Raw genomic sequence first — 19,444 nt, forward strand, 5'->3', positions numbered from 1 at the left:
AGGGCAAGAGTGAATCATTCATCCCTGCCCCTGGCCTGCGCCCTCCTACACTGTGGATTGTCCCACGACCCAGCGTTCAGGGTCCCATTCACCATGAATGGAGCTGCGGCTAGGCCAGGTTATGGGCCAGCCGGAGCCCAGCAGCTCCTTCAGGGGTGCAGGGGAGGCAGCTTACACTGCTGTGCATACTGGGGGGGAACTGGGGGGGGGGCATGTGCTCCCCCGTCCTGCACCCTGGAAGGAGAAGGAGCTGCTGGGCCCCACTTGTCCCACAACCCAGCCTGGTTGGAGCCCCATTCACCATGAATGGGGCCACAGCCAGGCTGGGTTGCGGGACACCCCCCACAGTGATTGATGGGAGGTTGGGTGACAGCGACCACGAGCTGATCACCTTCACCATCTGCCGTAAAGCTGGCAAGTCAGTCAGCAACACAGAAGTCCTTGACTTCAGAAAAGCCGACTTTGACAAGCTCAAGAGGCTAGTCGGTCAGGCCCTCAGGGACCATGACCCCAGGGAGATGGGAGTTCAAGAAGAGTGGTTGCTTCTCAAGGAAGCGATCCTCAGTGCACAAGCTAAATCTATTCCAACACGGAGGAAAGGCAGCAAGAAGGCACAGCAGCCCCCCTGGCTCTCCAGAGACCTAGCGGACCTCCTGTGGCTAAAAAGGAAAGCCTACAAAGGATGGAGGATGGGATTCACCTCCAAGGAGGATTACTCCGCGCTGGTCCGGTCCTGCAGGGAGCAAACCAGGAAAGCCAAGGCTGCAACTGAACTCCAACTAGCTTCAGGCATCAAGGACAACAAAAAGTCCTTTTTCAGATATGTCGGGAGCCGGAGGAAAAGCAAGGGCAATGTTGGACCCCTGCTAAACCAGATGGGGCAACTGACAACTGACGCCCAGGAAAAAGCCAACCTATTAAATAGGTACTTTGCATCAGTCTTTCATCAGTCACATGGAATGCCCATGCCTGCTATGGGACAGGGAAATCTGGGTGAGGGGAATCCCCTACCCTCCATCAATGCTGACCTCGTGAAGGAACACCTTGAGAAGCTGGATACCTTCAAGTCAGCCGGCCCTGGCAATCTGCACCCCAGGGTACTCAAGGAGCTGGCGAGCGTCATAGCCCAGCCCCTGTCATGGATCTTTGAAAACTCCTGGCGCTCTGGTGTAGTGCCCGAAGACTGGAAGAAGGCCAATGTGGTGCCGATCTTCAAGAAAGGGAGGAGAGTGGATCCGGCTAACTACAGGCCCATTAGCCTGACTTCTATCCTGGGGAAGATCTTAGAAAAGTTTATTAAGGAGGCCATCCTTGATGGACTGGCCCAGGCTAACATTCTAAGGGATAGCCAGCACGGGTTTGTTGCGGGTAGGTCTTGTTTGACCAATCTCATTTCCTTCTATGACCAAGAGACCTATCACCTGGACAAGGGAGAAGAGATTGATGTCATATATCTTGACTTCAGAAAAGCCTTTGATCTGGTATCCCATGATCACCTCTTGGCCAAACTGCCCAGTTGTGGCCTTGGCTCCACCACAATCCGCTGGCTGGGAAATTGGCTTCGTGGTCGGACCCAGAGGGTTGTGATTGATGGCAGTCACTCATTGTGGTGCCCTGTAACCAGTGGGGTCCCTCAAGGCTCTGTCCTGGGACCCATCCTGTTCAACATCTTCATTAACGATGTGGACATTGGAGTTAGGAGTGGACTGGCCAAGTTCGCCAATGACACCAAACTTTGGGGCAAAGCATCCACGCCAGAAGATAGGCGGGTGATCCAGGCTGACCTGGACAAGCTCAGCAAATGGGCAGACGAGAACCTGATGGTGTTTAACACCAAAAAATGCAAGGTTCTCCACCTTGGGAGGAAAAACCTGCAGCACCCTTATAGGCTCGGCAGTGCTACGTTGGTTAGCATTACAGAAGAAAAAGACTTGGGGGTCATCATTGACCACAAGATGAACATGAGCCTGCAATACGATGCTGCGGCTAGTAAAGCGACCAAAATGCTGGCTTGCATCCATAGATGCTTCTCGAGCAAATCCCGGGACGTCATTCTCCCCTTGTACTCGGCCTTGGTGAGGCCGCAGCTGGAGTAGTGCATCCAGTTTTGGGCTCCACAATTCAAAAAGGATGTGGAGAAGCTTGAGAGAGTCCAGAGGAGAGCCACGCACGTGCATGATCAGAGGTCAGGAAAACAGATCTTACGATGACAGGCTGAGAGCCATGGGACTCTTTATCCTGGAAAAGCACAGGCTCAGTGGTGATCTGATGGCCACCTATAAGTTTATCAGGGGTGACCACCAGGATCTGGGGGAATGTCTGTTCACCAGAGCGCCCCGAGGGATGACGAGGTCGAACGGTCACAAACTCCTGCAAGACCGTTTCAGGCTGGACATAAGGAAGAATTTCTTTACTGTCCGAGCCCCCAAGGTCTGGAACAGTCTGCCAGCGGAGGTGGTTCAAGCACCTACATTGAACACCTTCAAGAGTAAATTGGATGCTTATCTTGCTGGGATCCTATGACCCCAGCTGACTTCGTGCCCTTTGGGCAGGGGGCTGGACTCGATGATCTCCCGAGGTCCCTTCCAGCCCTAATGTCTATGAAATCTATGAAATCAGTGCAGGGGGGAGCGGGCTAGGGGCAGGGGTGAATGATTCACCCCTGCCTCACTCCCTTCTGCACTGTGGAGGGCTCTTCTTGTGGGGGGTGCAGGCTACACTACAGCGGGGGCTGCAGCCACCCCCAAATTTGCCATTTCCCCCAACCTCCTCCCAGTGCAGCCCAGTCCAACACCCCCACCAGGAACAGCTGAGTGCCTCAGCCTGCAGTAGCCCACAGCCTGCCCTGCCCCACGTGCTTATCTGGGAGCATGCACCCACTGTGCCATCCCAGGGGTGCAAGTAGTGGTGGCACTGAAGGGGGTGAATGGAGGTGAGGCTCACACGCAGCACCTGCTCCCGCCACCCCACTGGCCATATGTCACCCAGCTTTCCTGTGGTTGGTCATGGCTCCACAGGCTACTGATGCGTCTCATGCCCGGCTAGTCGTGTGCTGCCAGGGGCCCCCGACCATTCAGATGGATGAGGGCAGGGAGGTGCCACAATGTGCCATGTGGAGCCAGTGGCACTTGGCGCATCCCTCCCTTTCCCCCTCCCCCGGGTAAGAGGCAAACACACCGGGGGAGACACTGCCACTGTGCCCTGGGTATGCTCAGTTCCTGCCTACCTGTGTGTACCCCCTATGACCTGTCTACCCTTAGAGGTATGTGTACCCCCAATTGACAACCCCTGCTCTAGTTCATTTACTTATGTCATTCCCATTTGGTAAAATCAATCAGGAAATGAAGCTGCAGGGCATCACTAAGGTTCTGTGACAGAATTGCAGCATCAGGGAGGGTGGGGACTAAAATAGAATGGGCTGCTTCAGGTCTGTAGCTATGTTAATTGAGCAGAAACAAGGTTGAGATTTGCACTCTGACTCCTGCTCCCCTATGCCTGACTTGCTTACCTTTACCTAATCAAAATCTTTAATTTATCTGTATAACGCCAATTTTATGCCGCAGGAAGAGAGTTTCCTCCTCTTGCAGCACATTAATAGGCACTATCAAAGAGATTAATGGCCACAGCAAACAGCAGCATTAAGATATAAGGTACTGGTTGAAATTTCAGCTTTGCTTGGGGCTTTATAGAGATTTAGAAGATTATGACCATATGACTGTGCAGTGAAGAAGAGCTATAACATACATTGTGCATAAATTATGAATAAGAGTACACCACTGTATAACTTCATTAAAGTCAGCAGTTTGCTTATATAGTGCTTTATTTTTAAGGTTTCATTTTGTTTTTGTCTCCCTGTAGAATGCGGAAGGATTTAATATGAGTATCCCTATGCCGGGTCACCCAGTGAATTTTTCCAAAGTAACAATGGAACAGGCTCAAAAAGATGTGGCACAGCTTGAGCAGCTCATTGATGCTCATGACATTGTTTTCCTGTTAATGGATACGAGAGAAAGTCGATGGCTTCCTGCTGTCATTGCAGCCAGTAAGAGAAAGGTACAGTAGCCATGCCTTATAAATGTCTGGAATCATCCTGCAAGTCTTATGTAATGACCCACTGTAATAACTCATTGAGAACTTTCAGTCACTGATTAATCAACAGGTTATATCATGCCATGATACAGAAAGGATGTGGACAAGTTGAAGAGAGGTTGCGAAGGGCAAAGAAAATGGTTAAGGGCTTGGGGCGTATGATTTACAAGGAGAGACCGAGGGAACTGGGCTTAAGTAGCGTGCAGAAGAGAAGACCAAGGTAGGATTTGATAGTAGCCTTCAACTACCTGAAGGGTGGTTCCAAAGAAGATGGAGCTAGACTGTTCTCAGTAGTGACAGATGACAGCACAGGGAGCAATAGTCTCAAGTTGCAGCAAGGGAAGCTTAGGTTAGATATTAGGAAGAATTTTCTCACTAGGTTAGTAAAATACTGAAACAGGTTTCCAGAGAGGTTGCAGAATCTCCATCATTGGAGGTTTTTAAGACAATGCCTTGAGTGGGATGATGTAGTTGGAGATGGTCTTGCTTTGAGCAGGAGGTTGGACCAGGTAACTTCCTGAGGTCCCTTCCAACCCTAATTTTCTATGTTTCTATGATATTCTAATGCTAGAGTTGACAACTATATCTCAGCTGAATCATATAAAGTTAGTTGGAAGCTTTTTTCTGAAAATAGTAATCTAACATCTGAGATCAGAAGCTGAAACCTAGAGTTCCAAATGTGTTGATTTGACAACATTTACTGTATTTACCTGAATCCCAGAGGCCTTCAAATTCAAGACAGCCCCCACAGTAATTAGATTCTTATGTGGAAAAGTGTACATTTGCTATTATTTTTCATGTATAGAATCTAATTATTGGGGGGTCATCTTAATCCCCCCGCAGTGAGGAAAGCAGTGTGGAAAGCAGTGGTGAGGGCCCAGAACCTTGCCCCCCAACCACATCTCTGTCCCCCAATGTCTGTTTGCCTTCCTTCTGCCTGCCCCTGACCTGTGCCCAGCTCCCCTTCTCCCCCACTTCCCCCCCCCAACTTCTGCTCTGGTTACCTTCTGAGCTGCTCAGTCAGAGGCAGCCCCAGTCCTGGCTTAGCCTAAGCTTGCAGAAATAGTGGTAGCAGTTCGGGGCCTGGCTAGGCTAGGACTGGAGGGGGAGTTCAGTATAAGTGGTTGCGGGGGAAGGTGAAGGCTGGGCTGTGTGGTCTCTCCTGTTCCTCCCCCTCTCTGGCTTTTCAGAGCCAAACCACTTAGATTAGCTAGTACTCCATCTAAAATGACCCCTGCCATGGTGATTAGTGGGGTGGGACAACTAGTCTTGCATTCAAATAAATATGGTATGTGATTAAAACTCCTTTCTGGGTTCACTAGGCAATGTATTTAATATTGGGACTGATACTGTTGACTCAAAGTCTGTCTGTGGCACCTGTTAGCTGTAGTGCCTCAAACCAGATTAAACCAGACTACAAAATAATAAAAATAAAAAGGCATACTCATAATTACATGCTGTTCAAGAATACATAGCTGAATATGATTCTTACTAGAATGTTTCAAATATAAAAAATATAAGACATATTTTTGTTTCTTAACAGCACTTGTCACCTCTAGGCTTGATGACAATGACAGCTGTTACTTTTCTAGCCCTGGAGATTCCTTAGGCTGCGGTGCACTCACTAACACTCTTCACAGCAGGATGGGGAGAAGAGCTGCAATTCCCTGGAGACTGGGGTTGCAGTGGACACACTGCCAGCTGCTTCTCCCCACTCCTACCCTCTCTAGAGATTAGAGGGGATTTCATAGACATTAGGGCTAGAAGGGACCTCAGAAGATCATCAAGTCCAGCCCCCTGCCCAAAGGGCAGAAAGTAAGCTGGGGTCATAGGATCCCAGCAAGATAAGTGTCCAATTTACTCTTGAAGGTGTTCAGTGTAGGTGCTTGAACCACCTCCGATGACAGGCTGTTCCAGACTTGGGGGGTTTGGACAGTAAAGAAATTCTTCCTTATGTCCAGCCTGAAATTGTCTTGCAGTAGTTTATGACCGTTCGACCTAGTCATCCCTTGGGGCACTCTTTTCCAGCCTAAAGAGCCCCATGACTCTCAGCCTGTTGTCGTAAATTCTGTTTTCCTGACCTCTGATCGTGTGTGGCCCTTCTCTGGACTCTCTCAAGCTTCTCCACGTCCCTTTTGAATTGTGGGGCCCAAAACTGGATGCAGTACTCCAGCTGCGGCCTCTCCAAGGCCAAGTACAAGGGGAGAATGACGTCCCGGGATTTGCTCAAGAAGTATCTATGGATGCAAGGCAACGTTTTGGGTGCTTTACTAGCCGCAGCATTGCATTGTAGGCTCATGTTCATCTTATGATCAATGATGACCCCCAAGTGTCTTTCTTCCGTAGTGCTAGCCAGCGTAGCACTGCCGAGCCTATAAGGATGCTGCAGGTTTTTCTTCCCAAGGTGGAGAACCTTTCATGTTTCGGTATTAAACACCGTCAGGTTCTTGTCTGCCCATTTGCTGAGCCTGTCCAGATCAGCCTGGATCACCCACCTGTCTTCAGGTTGGATGCTTTGCCCCAGAGTTTGGTGTCATCAGCGAACTTGGCTAGTCCGCTTCTGACCCCAATGTCCACATCATTAAGGAAGATGTTGAACAGTATGGGTCCAAGGACAGAGCCTTGGGGGACCCCACTAGTCACAGGACACCATGATGAGTGACTTCCATCAATTACTACCCTCTGGGTCTGACCATGGAGCCAGTTTCCCAGCCAGCGGATCATGGTGGACCCAAGGCCACAATTGACCAGTTTCGCCAAGAGGTGATCATGGCTTTTTTGAAGTCAAGATATACAACATCAATCTCTTCTCCCTTGTCCAGGTGATAGATCACATGGTCGTAGAAGGAAATGAGATTGGTCAAGCAAGACCTACTGCCAACACACCCGTACTGGCTATCTCTTAAGATGTTGGCGTCAGCCAGTCCATTAAGGATGGCCTCTTTAATAAACTTTTCTAAGATCTTCCCCGGGATAGAAGTCAGGCTGATGGGCCTATAGTTTTCCGGATCCACTTTCCTCCCTTTCTTGAAGATAGGCACCACATTGGCCTTCTTCCAGTCTTCGGGCACTACACCCGAGCGCCAGGAGTTTTCAAAGATCCGTGCCAGGGCCTGGGCTATGATGCTCACCAGCTCCTTGAGTACCCTGAGGAGCAAATTGTCAGGGCTGGCTGACTTGAAGGTCGCTCTCAAGGTGTTCCTTCACGATGTCAGCATTAATGGCGGGCTGGGGAACTCCCTCACCCATACCGCCCTGTCCTGTAGCGGGCATGGGCATCCCATGGGACTGAGGAAAGACTGACACAAAGTACCCATTTAATAGGTTGGCTTTTTCCTCAGCATCGGTTGTCAGTTGTCCCATCTGGTTTAGCAGGGGTCCAATGTTGCCTTTGCTTTTCCTCCAGCTCCCCACATATCTGAAAAAGGACTTTTTATTGTCTTGGATGCTCGAAGCTATTTGGAGTTCAGTTGCAGCCTTGGCTTTCCTGGTTCGTTCCCTGCAGCACTGCACCAGTGCAGAATAACCCTCCTTGGAAGTGAATCCCAACGCTCATCCTTTGTAGGCCTTTCTTCTTAGCCTCAAGAGGTCTGATAGATCTCTGGAGAGCCAGGGGGGCTGCTGTGCCCTCTTGCTGCCTTTCCTCCGAGATGGAATCTGGCAGGGATTCCTGTTCTCCAGCTCTAATGAGAGCTCCATACACAGGCAGCACTCATTAACTGTCCACCCTGTCTCCTCCTTCCCTCTCCCCTTGGAGGAGGAAGTGAAAGTGGAGCACCACAGGAATGCTATAAAACTGAGAGATTCATGTACAGTGTTACAGTGCACTCTAAATACGTTACATGTGGCAGTATAAAACACAGCACACTAGAGACCTTCCTGTTTCATCCATGAGTATTTTTGTGATGTTTCTATATATCTAGCACTACAGAACATGTTTATATTTGTCTACTTTGACTTCGTAGTGCAACCAGGGCACTTGTAGGCCTGCAGATATAACATTTGTCCGTGGCCCCAGCTGCCTTGTTACTCAGAGCTCTTTGAATGGAAAAATATCTTCAATCTCAGGTCATAGGATCATGGAAGAAACATCTTTTCTACACATTAACTTTCTTCTACATATTTGGTGTACATGGATTAATTAGAAAACTCTTAATAGACACGCCCTGAGTTTTGATTCCTAAATACTTTCAGCAAGTCTTGGTTATAGGTCATTCCCAGCAACTTATTTCTTGCATTTTTAAGCTGTGCAACATTACATTTACACAGTTAAAAATAACACAAAATCAGACAATGCAGTTGCTAAAAACTTATTCATTTTTAATACCATGTCAATGGAAACACATTCACGGCAATACATTAAGTTACAAATGTATTGTAAGAAAATAGTACTTGTACTTGACACAGCTGAGTCAAGTGTTGTAGTTGAAATTAACTTTTTGTGCTTTCTGACTCTGTGAATTTTAGCTAAGAAGTTTCCAGCATTGCATGACTCCAGTTTCTCCCTTTAATTTCAGTTAGTCAAATTGCTTTTGTCTGTGCAAGGTCCTTGACTGTGTGTGTTAGACCTTAACTTTATGCGGTGCCCAGCGACTAGGGAGAGGATGGTCTAATTACCCATGTATCGTATTACTCATTAGCCAGAGCAGATCAGGGAGCAAACGCCAGCACACATTGCTCACAACAGCTTTATTCAGAATGGAGAAGGCTTCAGATGAGCTCTCTCGCCATAAGAGATGAGCAACAGCAATGAACAGTAGTTTTTTCCTATATTTATACACTTTTGGTTTATACTCATTAACAATCACTCTACTTTCACTCCTGCTATGTTTTACCCATTTTTCCTCCCATCTCAAGCTCTGTCTCTGTTTACTGTTTGCTTCATTAGCACGGCATGGCCTATGCATTCGTTCATTTACACGTCTTTTTGCTATGAGCGCATGTCTAAGACCTTGACTCCTTTTCTTCGGTCAATGGGTGGACTTTGACAAAAACCTGGAATCTTCTGGAGGCTTCTTCACCAGTCACCATTCACCTTTTTGCATCTGTTCATCTCAGATTCTGTTACCAGTTATGTGTTGTTTTTCACATTCTAGTCTGTTTTTCTGTCTTAGGTTGTACCATCTTCTATCCTTTTTGGGGGTCCCTTTACCTTATCTCATTCTTTTTTGTAGCTGGTTCACAGCACATAGACTTATATAGATTCACTTTGCTGCTTTTCTCTCAGAAAATGGTTGACACAGTAAGTAAATGGTTACTTAGCATAAGCAAATGGCTGGCTTAGATATCATTCTGCTTTGTGATCAGCAGCTCTGCTAGGCCACAGGTAAAACCTTTGTCTTTAGCTGCAAATCCAGTGCTCTCTAATAATCCAAATTATTGTTACCCTAACAGTGTGCACCTTAAGGTTCCTTTACAACTACTTTCTAATAATTTTTAAGTAGCATTAACTTTGTAAATCTAAACCAAATGTTTCCACATCTTGCTGTCCTCTGAGGATTTATATCCAAGCCAAGTTTTAAACTATAGCCCCCTTTTCATGTGTCTGTCTAAAGAAGCTTTATTTAACCTTCCATTTTACAATGTATTTTTTATCAGTTGAATACCACATGTGATTCAAAGGTATCTTTTTTTCCCCCACCTTTTGAATTCCCAGACTGCACACTTGCCAACTGGTCAGACCAGTTTTTTTCTCAGATGGTCTTTGTTTCCAAGTTCAGAGACATATAAACATCTGCTACAGATTGAATGCTGTACCTCATTTACAATTTGTTTATTTTTAAAACTTGCACTCCATGGCTGGAAAAAATGGTAGAGTAGTGTAGTATAAGGACGATTATGTTACTGTGATATCAAGCTAGAGGGCAGGTACCTATCCCTTAAACAAGTCCATTAATCTGTTCAGACTTTATTGGAGATGTGGGCAAGAATCTCAAAACTAAAATTACAGAGCTGTACCATACTGTGTAATCTTTTCTTATTGTTTTAAACAAAATGTCGTGATTCAACAGATGAATTTAAGGTTAGTTTAGTCATGCTGTAATAAATCATCAGCTCTGTCAGCTAAAGTAAAGTTGTTGAAGTTCCACATTATCAGGATATAACAAGTCTCTTGAATCATTATATCCTTTCATATGGACTGAAAATCTTCATGTGAAAATAAATGGTAAACTTAATGGCTGCATCCAGATGAGCAAGCATGTACCTGTTGCAGCATCTCAAAGCAGTTTGAGATGCTGGGGGAAGCATGCTAGGAATGAAACAATGTTCCCTGCGCTGCTATTTCCAGCACAGATGCTATAAATTTGATACCAGAAAATCCTGGTATTAAAGAAGTGCTGGGAAAAAGTGGTGCAGGGTGTGCTCCTGGAGTGTGGCCTGAGGCAACCAGAGGCTGGGTCCTCCAGAGAGACACTCTAACACCTGGCTGGAATGTCTCTCTGCCTGTTGGGAATAGAAGTAGGGCAAGGCTAACAGCAGAGGCTTGGACCCAGGCTCTCCCTGGTAAGAGGGGGGATGGGGGGCAGGGATTTGTGGATGGAGGGGACTGCTCGGGAGGGGTGGGTCCCCCACCTGCTCACCTTCACAGTGCATAGCCCCCCCGCAGCAGCTAACCGGGCTGTCACGGTGCTCATGGCCCACTGCAGACAGCCCCATGACAGTATGGCACCACCTGAGACCTGGGGGTTGCAAATAGCGTATGGAGCTGACCCGGTGTCAGGAGCCCCAGGTAGCAGCAACAGCCAGCCTGGTCCTGCCTGGGAACCTTGTGTGGCTCTGTGCGCCAGGTCTCAGGCAGCACAGTGCACTGGCAGCAGCAGGTCAAGTGTGCCCCAACAACGTACTGCTCCAGGGGAGCTGTGTGCCGTGTGGGGGGGTGGATGGAGGACATACCCCTCCTGAGTAGTCCCCACCCCCCCCAAACCACCCACACAAACGCTCAACCATGAACGATGCATGCCCCCGGAGGGTGGGGGGGCACGGTGATTGCCTGCAGATGGTGGTGGCAGTGGTAAATGGAGAGCTTCTGCAGATGTCCGTGGCAAGTGGTGGAGGTAGAGAGCGCTGACCAGCAGTTGGCAACCACCCACAGATGCCACCGTCAGCAGCGGCCAGTGGCAATCAGTGACCGGCCACAGATGCTTCCGGCGGTCAGCAGTAGGGGGGGTGGTGAGCGGGTGACTACCAGCAGCATTGGTGGTGCTTCTCTCATGGGGTGCACCACCAGTCTCAGGGTGCAGGTGTACCTGTGTGCACCCCCTATGTGTTGCCAGTGCCCCCAACCTGCAAACCCCAAACCCCCACACCTCACCCACAAACTTCACTGCCCCAAACCCTACACCCTCCCTCCCATACCCTTTCCCAACTCAGCCCCTCCCTGCAATCTTGCACCCTGTATGCCCAACTGCCAGACAGGATGGGACCTGCTGGCGGGAGTCACAGCTGCAGGGGAAACTGCCACACTGCAGCCCTGCTCCATGCCCACACCACTGCTGAGACATGTGGCCATAACCTGGGGGGACTCCTGGTCCTAGGAACACCTTGCGGGATGTGATGGGCTGGGAGGAAGGGGTAGAGGTAGCAGCAGGGGTATGTGTGAGAGAGAAAGAGATGGGGGGTTAGGGATGGGGGAGAGTTCTGGGTAGGACAGGCCACCAGAGCCAGGCTTAGAGCCCCCTCATGCTCCCCTAGAACAGCCTGTACGGGGGGAAGTTTGGAAGGGGAAGGGGCTTGCCCAACCCAGTCCCTGAGCCCCAGGTGAGGGCTTCCCAGGAACAGCATAGGGATCTCTGGGGCCTAAGCATAGGCACAGGAAGCAGAATAGTAAGGGCTGGCACTGCTCAGAGCCACAAAGCAGTGGGTGGGACGGCTTGACTTGCGTCCTGCTGCCGGGGGGGAGCTAGTGGGGGCAGGCAGGGACTGTGGATCAGGAGTGAGGGGCAGTGGCAAGACTGTGGGTTGGGGGTGAGGACAGGGGCAAGGCACTGACATATCAGAGCTGCTCAGTGCCCCACATCCTGGTGAGTGAAGGCGATGGGGCAGATCTGATTTTTTCAAAAGCAAACACTGAATTATATAGATATTTAGAATTTGTTTTATTACGATGACAGAGGCACTGGTGGGCATCCAAATTGCTTTAAAATTGTAAGCATATCAGTAAAACATTGCCCAACTGGTCTCTTCATATATAGTGGTGTTTCATTTTAATCTCAAAGAACATGGATTTTGGCCATCCTCTAGTTCCCCCTGGCTGCAGATCTGGGAGGAGCTGGGCAGGATCAGTTTGACCCAAGTGGCACAATTTGTCCCACACCAAAGTGCATGTTCAGACACATGTGCTGAGGCACAAATCTCCAGCACATATTTGTGCTACTGCTATTTGAGCTGCCATAAGCACACGTGCCTTCATGCGTGGATGTGCCCAATGAGTCCTTGCTTAATCCTGCAGATTTTTCTGTAGTCTACAGAAAAGCCTTAGTAGTTGCATCGGGATTCTCTTAGTTAAATATTGCACAAAGGTACATTGCATCAAAAACATATTACTAGGTTGCCAAATCTGGCACTTAAAAGTTAGGAAATGCCAATCCCTTTGGGCACATTACTGCAGTCTTTAATTATACAATCATACATTATTTTTTCTACAGTCCTCCCCCCTCATCCTCCCTTCCATACCCTGCTTCAGTTATTGTACAGAACAGACTGTTAATTGAGTGGGCAGTGATTTAGAATTCATTTGGAGCTTTATTTTTTAATCCTTGCTCACTGTGTAGCCCCAGGCCTTACTTGTTTCACTCCTTTTTGGATCCTGCTCTAAAGACAAAATCATTAATTCCCTTTGTGGGCTGTTTTGTAGCATACACCATCATAGTATCTGACTATAGAACTCACAGGCAGGATCCCCTGGGAAGCCAGTTTGGTGGGGGGAGAAGAGTCCAGGAGAGCTGGCTGTGCTTTTAAAGAAGCCTTACTGAAAGTCATAATTTCATAGTTTGTTAGTTTCGGAAGGGACCTGAACAAATCATCAAGTCTGACTCCCTGCCCTGGGCAGGAACGAGTGCAGGGATCATAGTACCCCAGCCAGATATCTATCCAACCTCCTTTTGAAGACCCTCCAAGGTAGGGGAGAGCACCACCTCACTTGGGAGCCCGTTGCAGAGCCTGGCAGCCCTAACCATAAAGTAATGTCTCCTGATATCAAGCCTGAACCTGCTCTCCATCTATTTGTGGCTATTATTCCTTGTTATCCCAAGTGGTGTCCGGGGGAAGAGAGCCTCACCTATTTTCTGCTGGTCCCCCCTGGTGAGTTTAGAGACAGCCACCAAATCCCCTCTCAGTCTTCTCTTGTGGAGGCTGAATAGATTCAGGCCCTTTAGTCTATCTTTGTAGGGCCTGGCCTGCTGTCCCTTGACCATGTGAGTGGCCTTCCTCTGTACCCTCTCAAGGTTAGCCACATCCCTCTTGAAGTGCAGCACCCAGAACTGGACGCAGTACTCCAACTGTGGCCTGACCAGCACCACATAGAGGGGAAGGATCACTTCCTTGGACCTGCTAGTGATGCATCTATAGATGCATAACAAGGTGTGGCTAGCCTTACTAACTGTTTCCTTGCATTGGTGGCTCATGTCCACCTTGGAGTCAACAATGACTCCAAGATCCCTTTCAGCCACTGTGGTGTTGAGAAGGGAGTTCCCCAGCCTATAGGTACGTTGCAGGTTCCTTCTCCCTAGATGCAGCACCTTGCACTTGTCTGTGTTGAATTCCATTCTATTCTCATCTGCCCACCTCTGTAACCTGTCTAAATCTAGTTGGATTCTGTCCCTCCTCTCCAGTGTTCCCACTTCTCCCCACATCTTTCTGTCATAAGCAAATTTGGACAGTGTACTTTCTATGCCCACCTCCAAGTTGCTGATAAAGATGTTGAATAGCATAGGCCTGAGGACCGAGCCCTGGGGAACTCAACTACCCACAGCCCTCTGGGTCAAAAATGACTTACCTACCACCACTCTCTGGGTGTGACCATCGAGCCAATTTGCCACCCATCTGACTGTGTAGGCAGCAATGCTGCTGTCAACAAGATTTTTTTTATGAGAATGGGGTGAGAAACAGTGCCAAAGACCTTCTTGAAGTCCAGATAGACAACATCCACCTCAAAGGACTTTGCGACCTGGTCATAAAAGGAAACAAGGTTAGGCAGGGTTGGTTGACCCTGAGCATTACGTCCGATGCTGGGCCCCCACAGATGTGTTACCTATAGCTCCCCGGATCCTTCTTTCTCCCTTCCTTGTAAATGGGGATTACATTGGCCCCTTTCCAGTCCTCTGGGACCTGGCCAGAACACCACGAGTGCTCATACAGCCGTGCTAGGGGCCCTGCTATGACCTCCGCCAATTCCCTCAGTACCCTTGGATGAAGAGGGTAGTGGAACCAAGTTGGGGGTTCGTAAGTAGGATACCTATGTGACCTTTTCACCTAATAGAGCAGGGTGAGTCCCCAGGGTTGATATTACAGTCTTGTAACAGTTTTGTTGCTAATGTGGCACACTGCACGTGAAGGTAACCGAAGAGGCATGGAGGGAGCTGGAGGAGGAAATAATAATTTCAGGGGTGACCAGCGGGAATTGGGGGAAGCTCTGTTTCCCTGGGCATCACCCGGGGTTACTAGGAATAATGGCCACAAATTGTTAGGGAGAAGGTTCAGGCTGGTCATCGGAAGACATTACTTTATAATTAGGGCTGCCAGGCTCTGGAATGGGCTCCCATATGAGGTGGTACTATCTTCTACCTTGGGGGTCTTCAAGAGGAGGCTGGACAGATATTTGGCTGGGGTGATATGATCCCGGCACCCGTTCCTGCCTGGGGCAGGGGGTTGGATATGATGATAAGTTTAGGTCCCTTCCAACCCTATGTACTATGATACTATGAAGAGCATCCAGACCTGCTGATTTATATATGTTCATCCCCTCCAAGAGTTCCCCAACTAGATCGTCCCTGACCCTAGGCATGGCGTCGTGTCCCCCGAGCTTGTCCACAGCCCTAGTGGGGGAGTTGTCCTGGTTGCTGCTCAGAAATGTGGAGGCAAAGAACTCATTGAAGAGATTAGCTTTTTCCTTTGCTGCAATCACCAGATTGCCAAGCCTGTCCTGTAAGAGCCCCATATTACCTGGTGCCTTCTTCTTACCCGCTATGTATTTGAAAAAGGACTTTTTGTTATCCTTAATTCTGGTTGCCAGCCCTAGTTCCATCTCTGCCTTGGCCTTCCTAACTGCCTCTCTGCAATCACGAGCAACGGAGGTGTAATCCTCCTTGGTGATTGCCCCTTGCTTCTAGTGATTGTATGCCACCTTTTTTGCCTTCACGCCCTCCTGGATGCCTTACTGAGCCAAGGGAGCTTCTTAGCACTCTTGCCCCCTTTGGTTTGCATTGAGACTGACTCCCTCTGAGCTCAGAGGATCATCTCCTTAAGGAATACCACCCATTCTGCACTCCCATCCCCTTAGAGCTCCGAGTCCCCGGTGTCTCCCTTACTAATCTCCTTAGCTCATTGAAGTTGACCCTCCTGAAGTCAGGGACTTTTGCCTTACTGCTTGCTTTCACCACCCTGTGCTGGATAGTAAATTCCAGCAGACAGTGGTTACTAATGCCCAGGCAGTCGAGCACCCACAGATCCCTCACCAGGTCATCGCCTGTGGCAAGGACCAAGTCCAGCGAGGCATTTCCTCTGATAGGATTAGGGATCTCCAGGGTTAGGTGGAGGTCCTGTATGCAGTCTAAAACCTACATGAGCATTCAGACCTGGCTGACTGATCCTCCCAGCAGATGTTTGAGTAGTTTTAGGTCATCCATGACAACCACATCCCTTGTCCTTACAGCCTCCATGAACTGATATGAAAATTCTAGGTCCAGCTCATCCCCCTGCTCAGGCAGTCTGTACTAGACACTCACTATCAAGTCCTTTTCCCCATGATCCCCTTGCATTCTAACCCAGAGTGCCTCAGTTTGTCCCTCTTTTGAACCCATCCTGATCATCAAGGTCATGTACTGCTCTTTAACATAGAGTGCTACACTGCCCCCTTTTCTCCCTACTCCATCTCGTCTATACAGCCTATAGCCCTCAATGTGTACTGCCCAGTTGTGGGTAGAATCCCACCAGGTTTCTCTAAGCCCAACCAGGTCTGGGTTTTTGCTAGCTAGCAGGAGGGCGAGTTCATCCTGCTTATTTCCCATACTTCTAGCATTTGTGTAGAGGTAATTGAGACCTCCTATGAGTATTCGTGCTGCCCTCTTGTTCCCAAGCTTGTCCAGGCCCTTGTCGCTTACCTGGGTTGTTCCTGCTCGTGTCACCTGGCTTGATGTCGAAGTATCCTCCCGTGCCTCTGCATCCCCATCCCCTGACTAACCTAGTTTAAAGCATGCTGTACGAGATCAGCCAACCTGGAAGAGAAGACATGCTTATCTTTCAGGGAGAGATGTAGCCTGTTCTACCCTAGCATGTGTCCTGCATGGAAGTGCGGGTCATAGTCAAAGAATCTGAAGCCTGCCCAGTAACACCAGCTCCAAAGCCACCAGTTGACCTCTCTGATGCAGGCCTTATGGTGCAATCCACGTCTGCTCACTGAAAGAACAGATGAGAAAACCACCTGTGCTCCTGTCTCTGTAAGCGTGGCTCCCAGAGCCTTGTAGTCTCTCATGACACGGTCTGGATTATTCCCAGCCATGTCATTAGTGCCCAGATGGATGAGAACCAAGGGGTAGTGATCAGAGGGCCAGATGAGGTTTGGAATCATTGCTGTGATGTCCGGAACCCGAGCTCTGGGCAGGCAGCAAACCTCCCGTGCCATGAGATCCAGGCAACAGATGGGGTCCTCCGTTCCTCTCAGGAGGAAGTCACTCATGATGAGGACCCGGCGTCTCTTCCTCTGGGTGTTCCAGCATCACTCAGTCTGCTCCATGTGTGGAGTGGTATCAGCTCCTCCGAAGGCATCCTCATCTACCACCTTCTCCAATGCTGCGAGGGCCTTGTACCGCTTCTCCAGTTGTACTGAGGGGGCCAACACTGCTGCAGCACGAGTAGCCCTGGCCCTGGTGGTAACCGTCTGCCATACCGCTGCGTCAGGTTCCTCCCAGGGTGCCTCTCCACTGGGTACTTAACCCTGCAGAGAATGGAAATACCTGTCAATTTCATCCTTGGCAGCCCTGATTCCCTTCAGCCTGTTGACCTCTGCCTGGAGTTCCCTCACCTGCTCCTCCAGGGTCTGAAGGTGGGCGCACATGGGATAGGCAAGGGAACTCCTGCTTCCCATTCCCCACCCCCAGGCCGCAGAGTCCCCACCAGGCATCCCACACAGACAGTGGGGAAGGGTGGCTCTAACCTCCTTGCAGGCTTCATCTGGGTGGAGGCCTCAGAGGAGCCCTGGGCAGGCAGCGTCACTGGGGCTGGGTCCCTGGCAGCCCGCCAGGGACCCAGTTCTACATTATTGTAGAACAAAGTATCTTCCTCTCTTCCCTGCCAGAGCCTCTGACCTGGCTCCTCCCGTTTGCCCACCTTGTACAAACCCCGGCACACCCTTACAGAGCACGCCTGTCTGTGCATGGCTTAGGAGTGTGGCTCCCTGCTGTTCTTGTTAAATGAAATCCAGGGGCTTTCCCTCTGGATCCGCTGCAGCTGCACTCGCCCCTCCGCCCTGCTTACCTTCCAGCTGCTGCCACCACTGTCAGTGCCACTGTTGGCTGCTCATCTCTTCCCCAAACTCTTCTGCCAGGTGTAGTAGTCTGGGAGTTGACTTTGCCTGTAAAGACTGAAGTGAAAAAGGCATGGAGTACTTCAGCCTTTTCTGCATCCTCTGTCACAGGGTTGCTTCCCCTATTCAATAGGGAACCCATACTTTCCCTGATCACCTTGTTTCTGACATACTTGTGGAAACCCTTATTGTTGCCCTTCACATCCCTTGCTAGCTGCAACTCCAATTGCGCTTTGGCCTTCCTGACTTCATCCTTGCATGCCTGAGCAATACTCATATACTCCTCCCTACTTGTTTGTCCATGTTTCCACTTCTTATAAGCTTCCTTTTCATGATTTAGTTTACTGAAGAATTCCCTGCTAAGCCAAGCTGGTCTTCTGTCATACTTGCTAGTCCTCCTGCACATTGGGATGGTTTGTTTCTGGACCTTCAGTAAGCCTTCCTTAAAGTACAGCCTGCTCTCCTGGACTCCTCTGCCCTCTACCTAGCCACAGTCTTCATCAACAAACTGGAAGATGGCATAGAGTTCACCCTCAGCATGTTTGCAGATGACACCACACTGGGAGGAGTAGGGTATGCTGGAGGATAGGGATTAGGATTCAGAGTGGCCTAGACAAATTGGAGCACTGGGCCAAAAGAAATCGTCTGAGGTTCAGCAAGGACAAATGCAAAGTCCTGCACTTAGGGCAGAACAATCCCAGGCACCAGTACAGGCTGAGGCCTGACTGGCTGGGCAGCAGCTTTGCAGAAAAGGACCTGGGGGTTACGGTGGACAATACACTGAATATGATCCAGCAGTGTACCCTTGTTGCTAAGAAGGCTGATAGCATACTGGGCTGCATTGGTAGGTATGTTGCCAGCAGGTCAAGGGAAGTGTTATTTCCCTTCTATTCAGTACTGGTGAGGCCACATCTGGAGTATTGTGTTCAGTTTTGGGCCCCTTACTACAGAAAGGATGTGGACAAATTAGAGAGAGTTCAGTGGAGGGCAATGGAAATGGTTATGGAACTGGGGCATGTGACTTCTGAGGAGAGGCTGAGGGAACTGGTTTTATTTAGTCTGGAGAAGGGAAGACTCAGGGAGGATTTAATAGCAGCCTTCAACTATGTGAAGCGGAGTTCAAAAGAGGATGGAGCTAGACTGTTCTCAGTGGTAGCATATGACAAGACAAGGAGCAACAGTCTTAAGTTGCAGCAAGGAAAGCTCAGATTAGATGTTAGGAAGAATTTTCTCACTAGGAAGGTATTAAAGCACTGAAACAGGATACCCAGAGAGGGTGTAATCTCCATCCTTGAAGGATTTTAAGATCCAGCTAGACAGCTTTGGCTGAGCTGATCTAGTTTGGGGTGGTCCTGCTTTGAGCAGGAGGTTGGACTAGATGACCTCCTGAGGTCCCTTCCAACCCTAATTTTCTATGATTCTACTATCATAGAAAATACTAATACATTTATTGTCATAAAACCCCTATCATATCAGGGCATTGTAACCTCTATTTTATAGATGGAAACTGCTATGTAAAAAGATTATACCATAGGTTGTGTGCATATTTTCATTTGTAGCACTACAACATGCATCCACAGCCATAGGAAGGTCTAAAGTATCCATTAATTTTAAGTG

The 19,444-nt window shown here is 49.1% G+C and overlaps 1 protein-coding gene across 8 annotated transcripts in view; it reads left to right on the plus strand.

Moving 5' to 3' along the window:
• Positions 1-19,444, plus strand: part of ATG7 (autophagy related 7) — a 314,637-nt gene that overhangs the window by 71,689 nt on the left and 223,504 nt on the right. For all 8 annotated transcript variants that reach the window (XM_090021024.1, XM_090021026.1, XM_090021029.1 and 5 more), the window contains exon 13: positions 3,859-4,053. In XM_090021024.1, the coding sequence (XP_089877150.1) occupies positions 3,859-4,053 (195 nt within the window). The remainder of the gene's footprint in view (positions 1-3,858; positions 4,054-19,444) is intronic.

The sequence above is a fragment of the Crocodylus siamensis genome, chromosome 11, assembly GCF_052110815.1.
Source record: "Crocodylus siamensis isolate JL-2025a chromosome 11, ASM5211081v1, whole genome shotgun sequence".
In the NCBI taxonomy this organism is placed as follows: domain Eukaryota; kingdom Metazoa; phylum Chordata; order Crocodylia; family Crocodylidae; genus Crocodylus; species Crocodylus siamensis.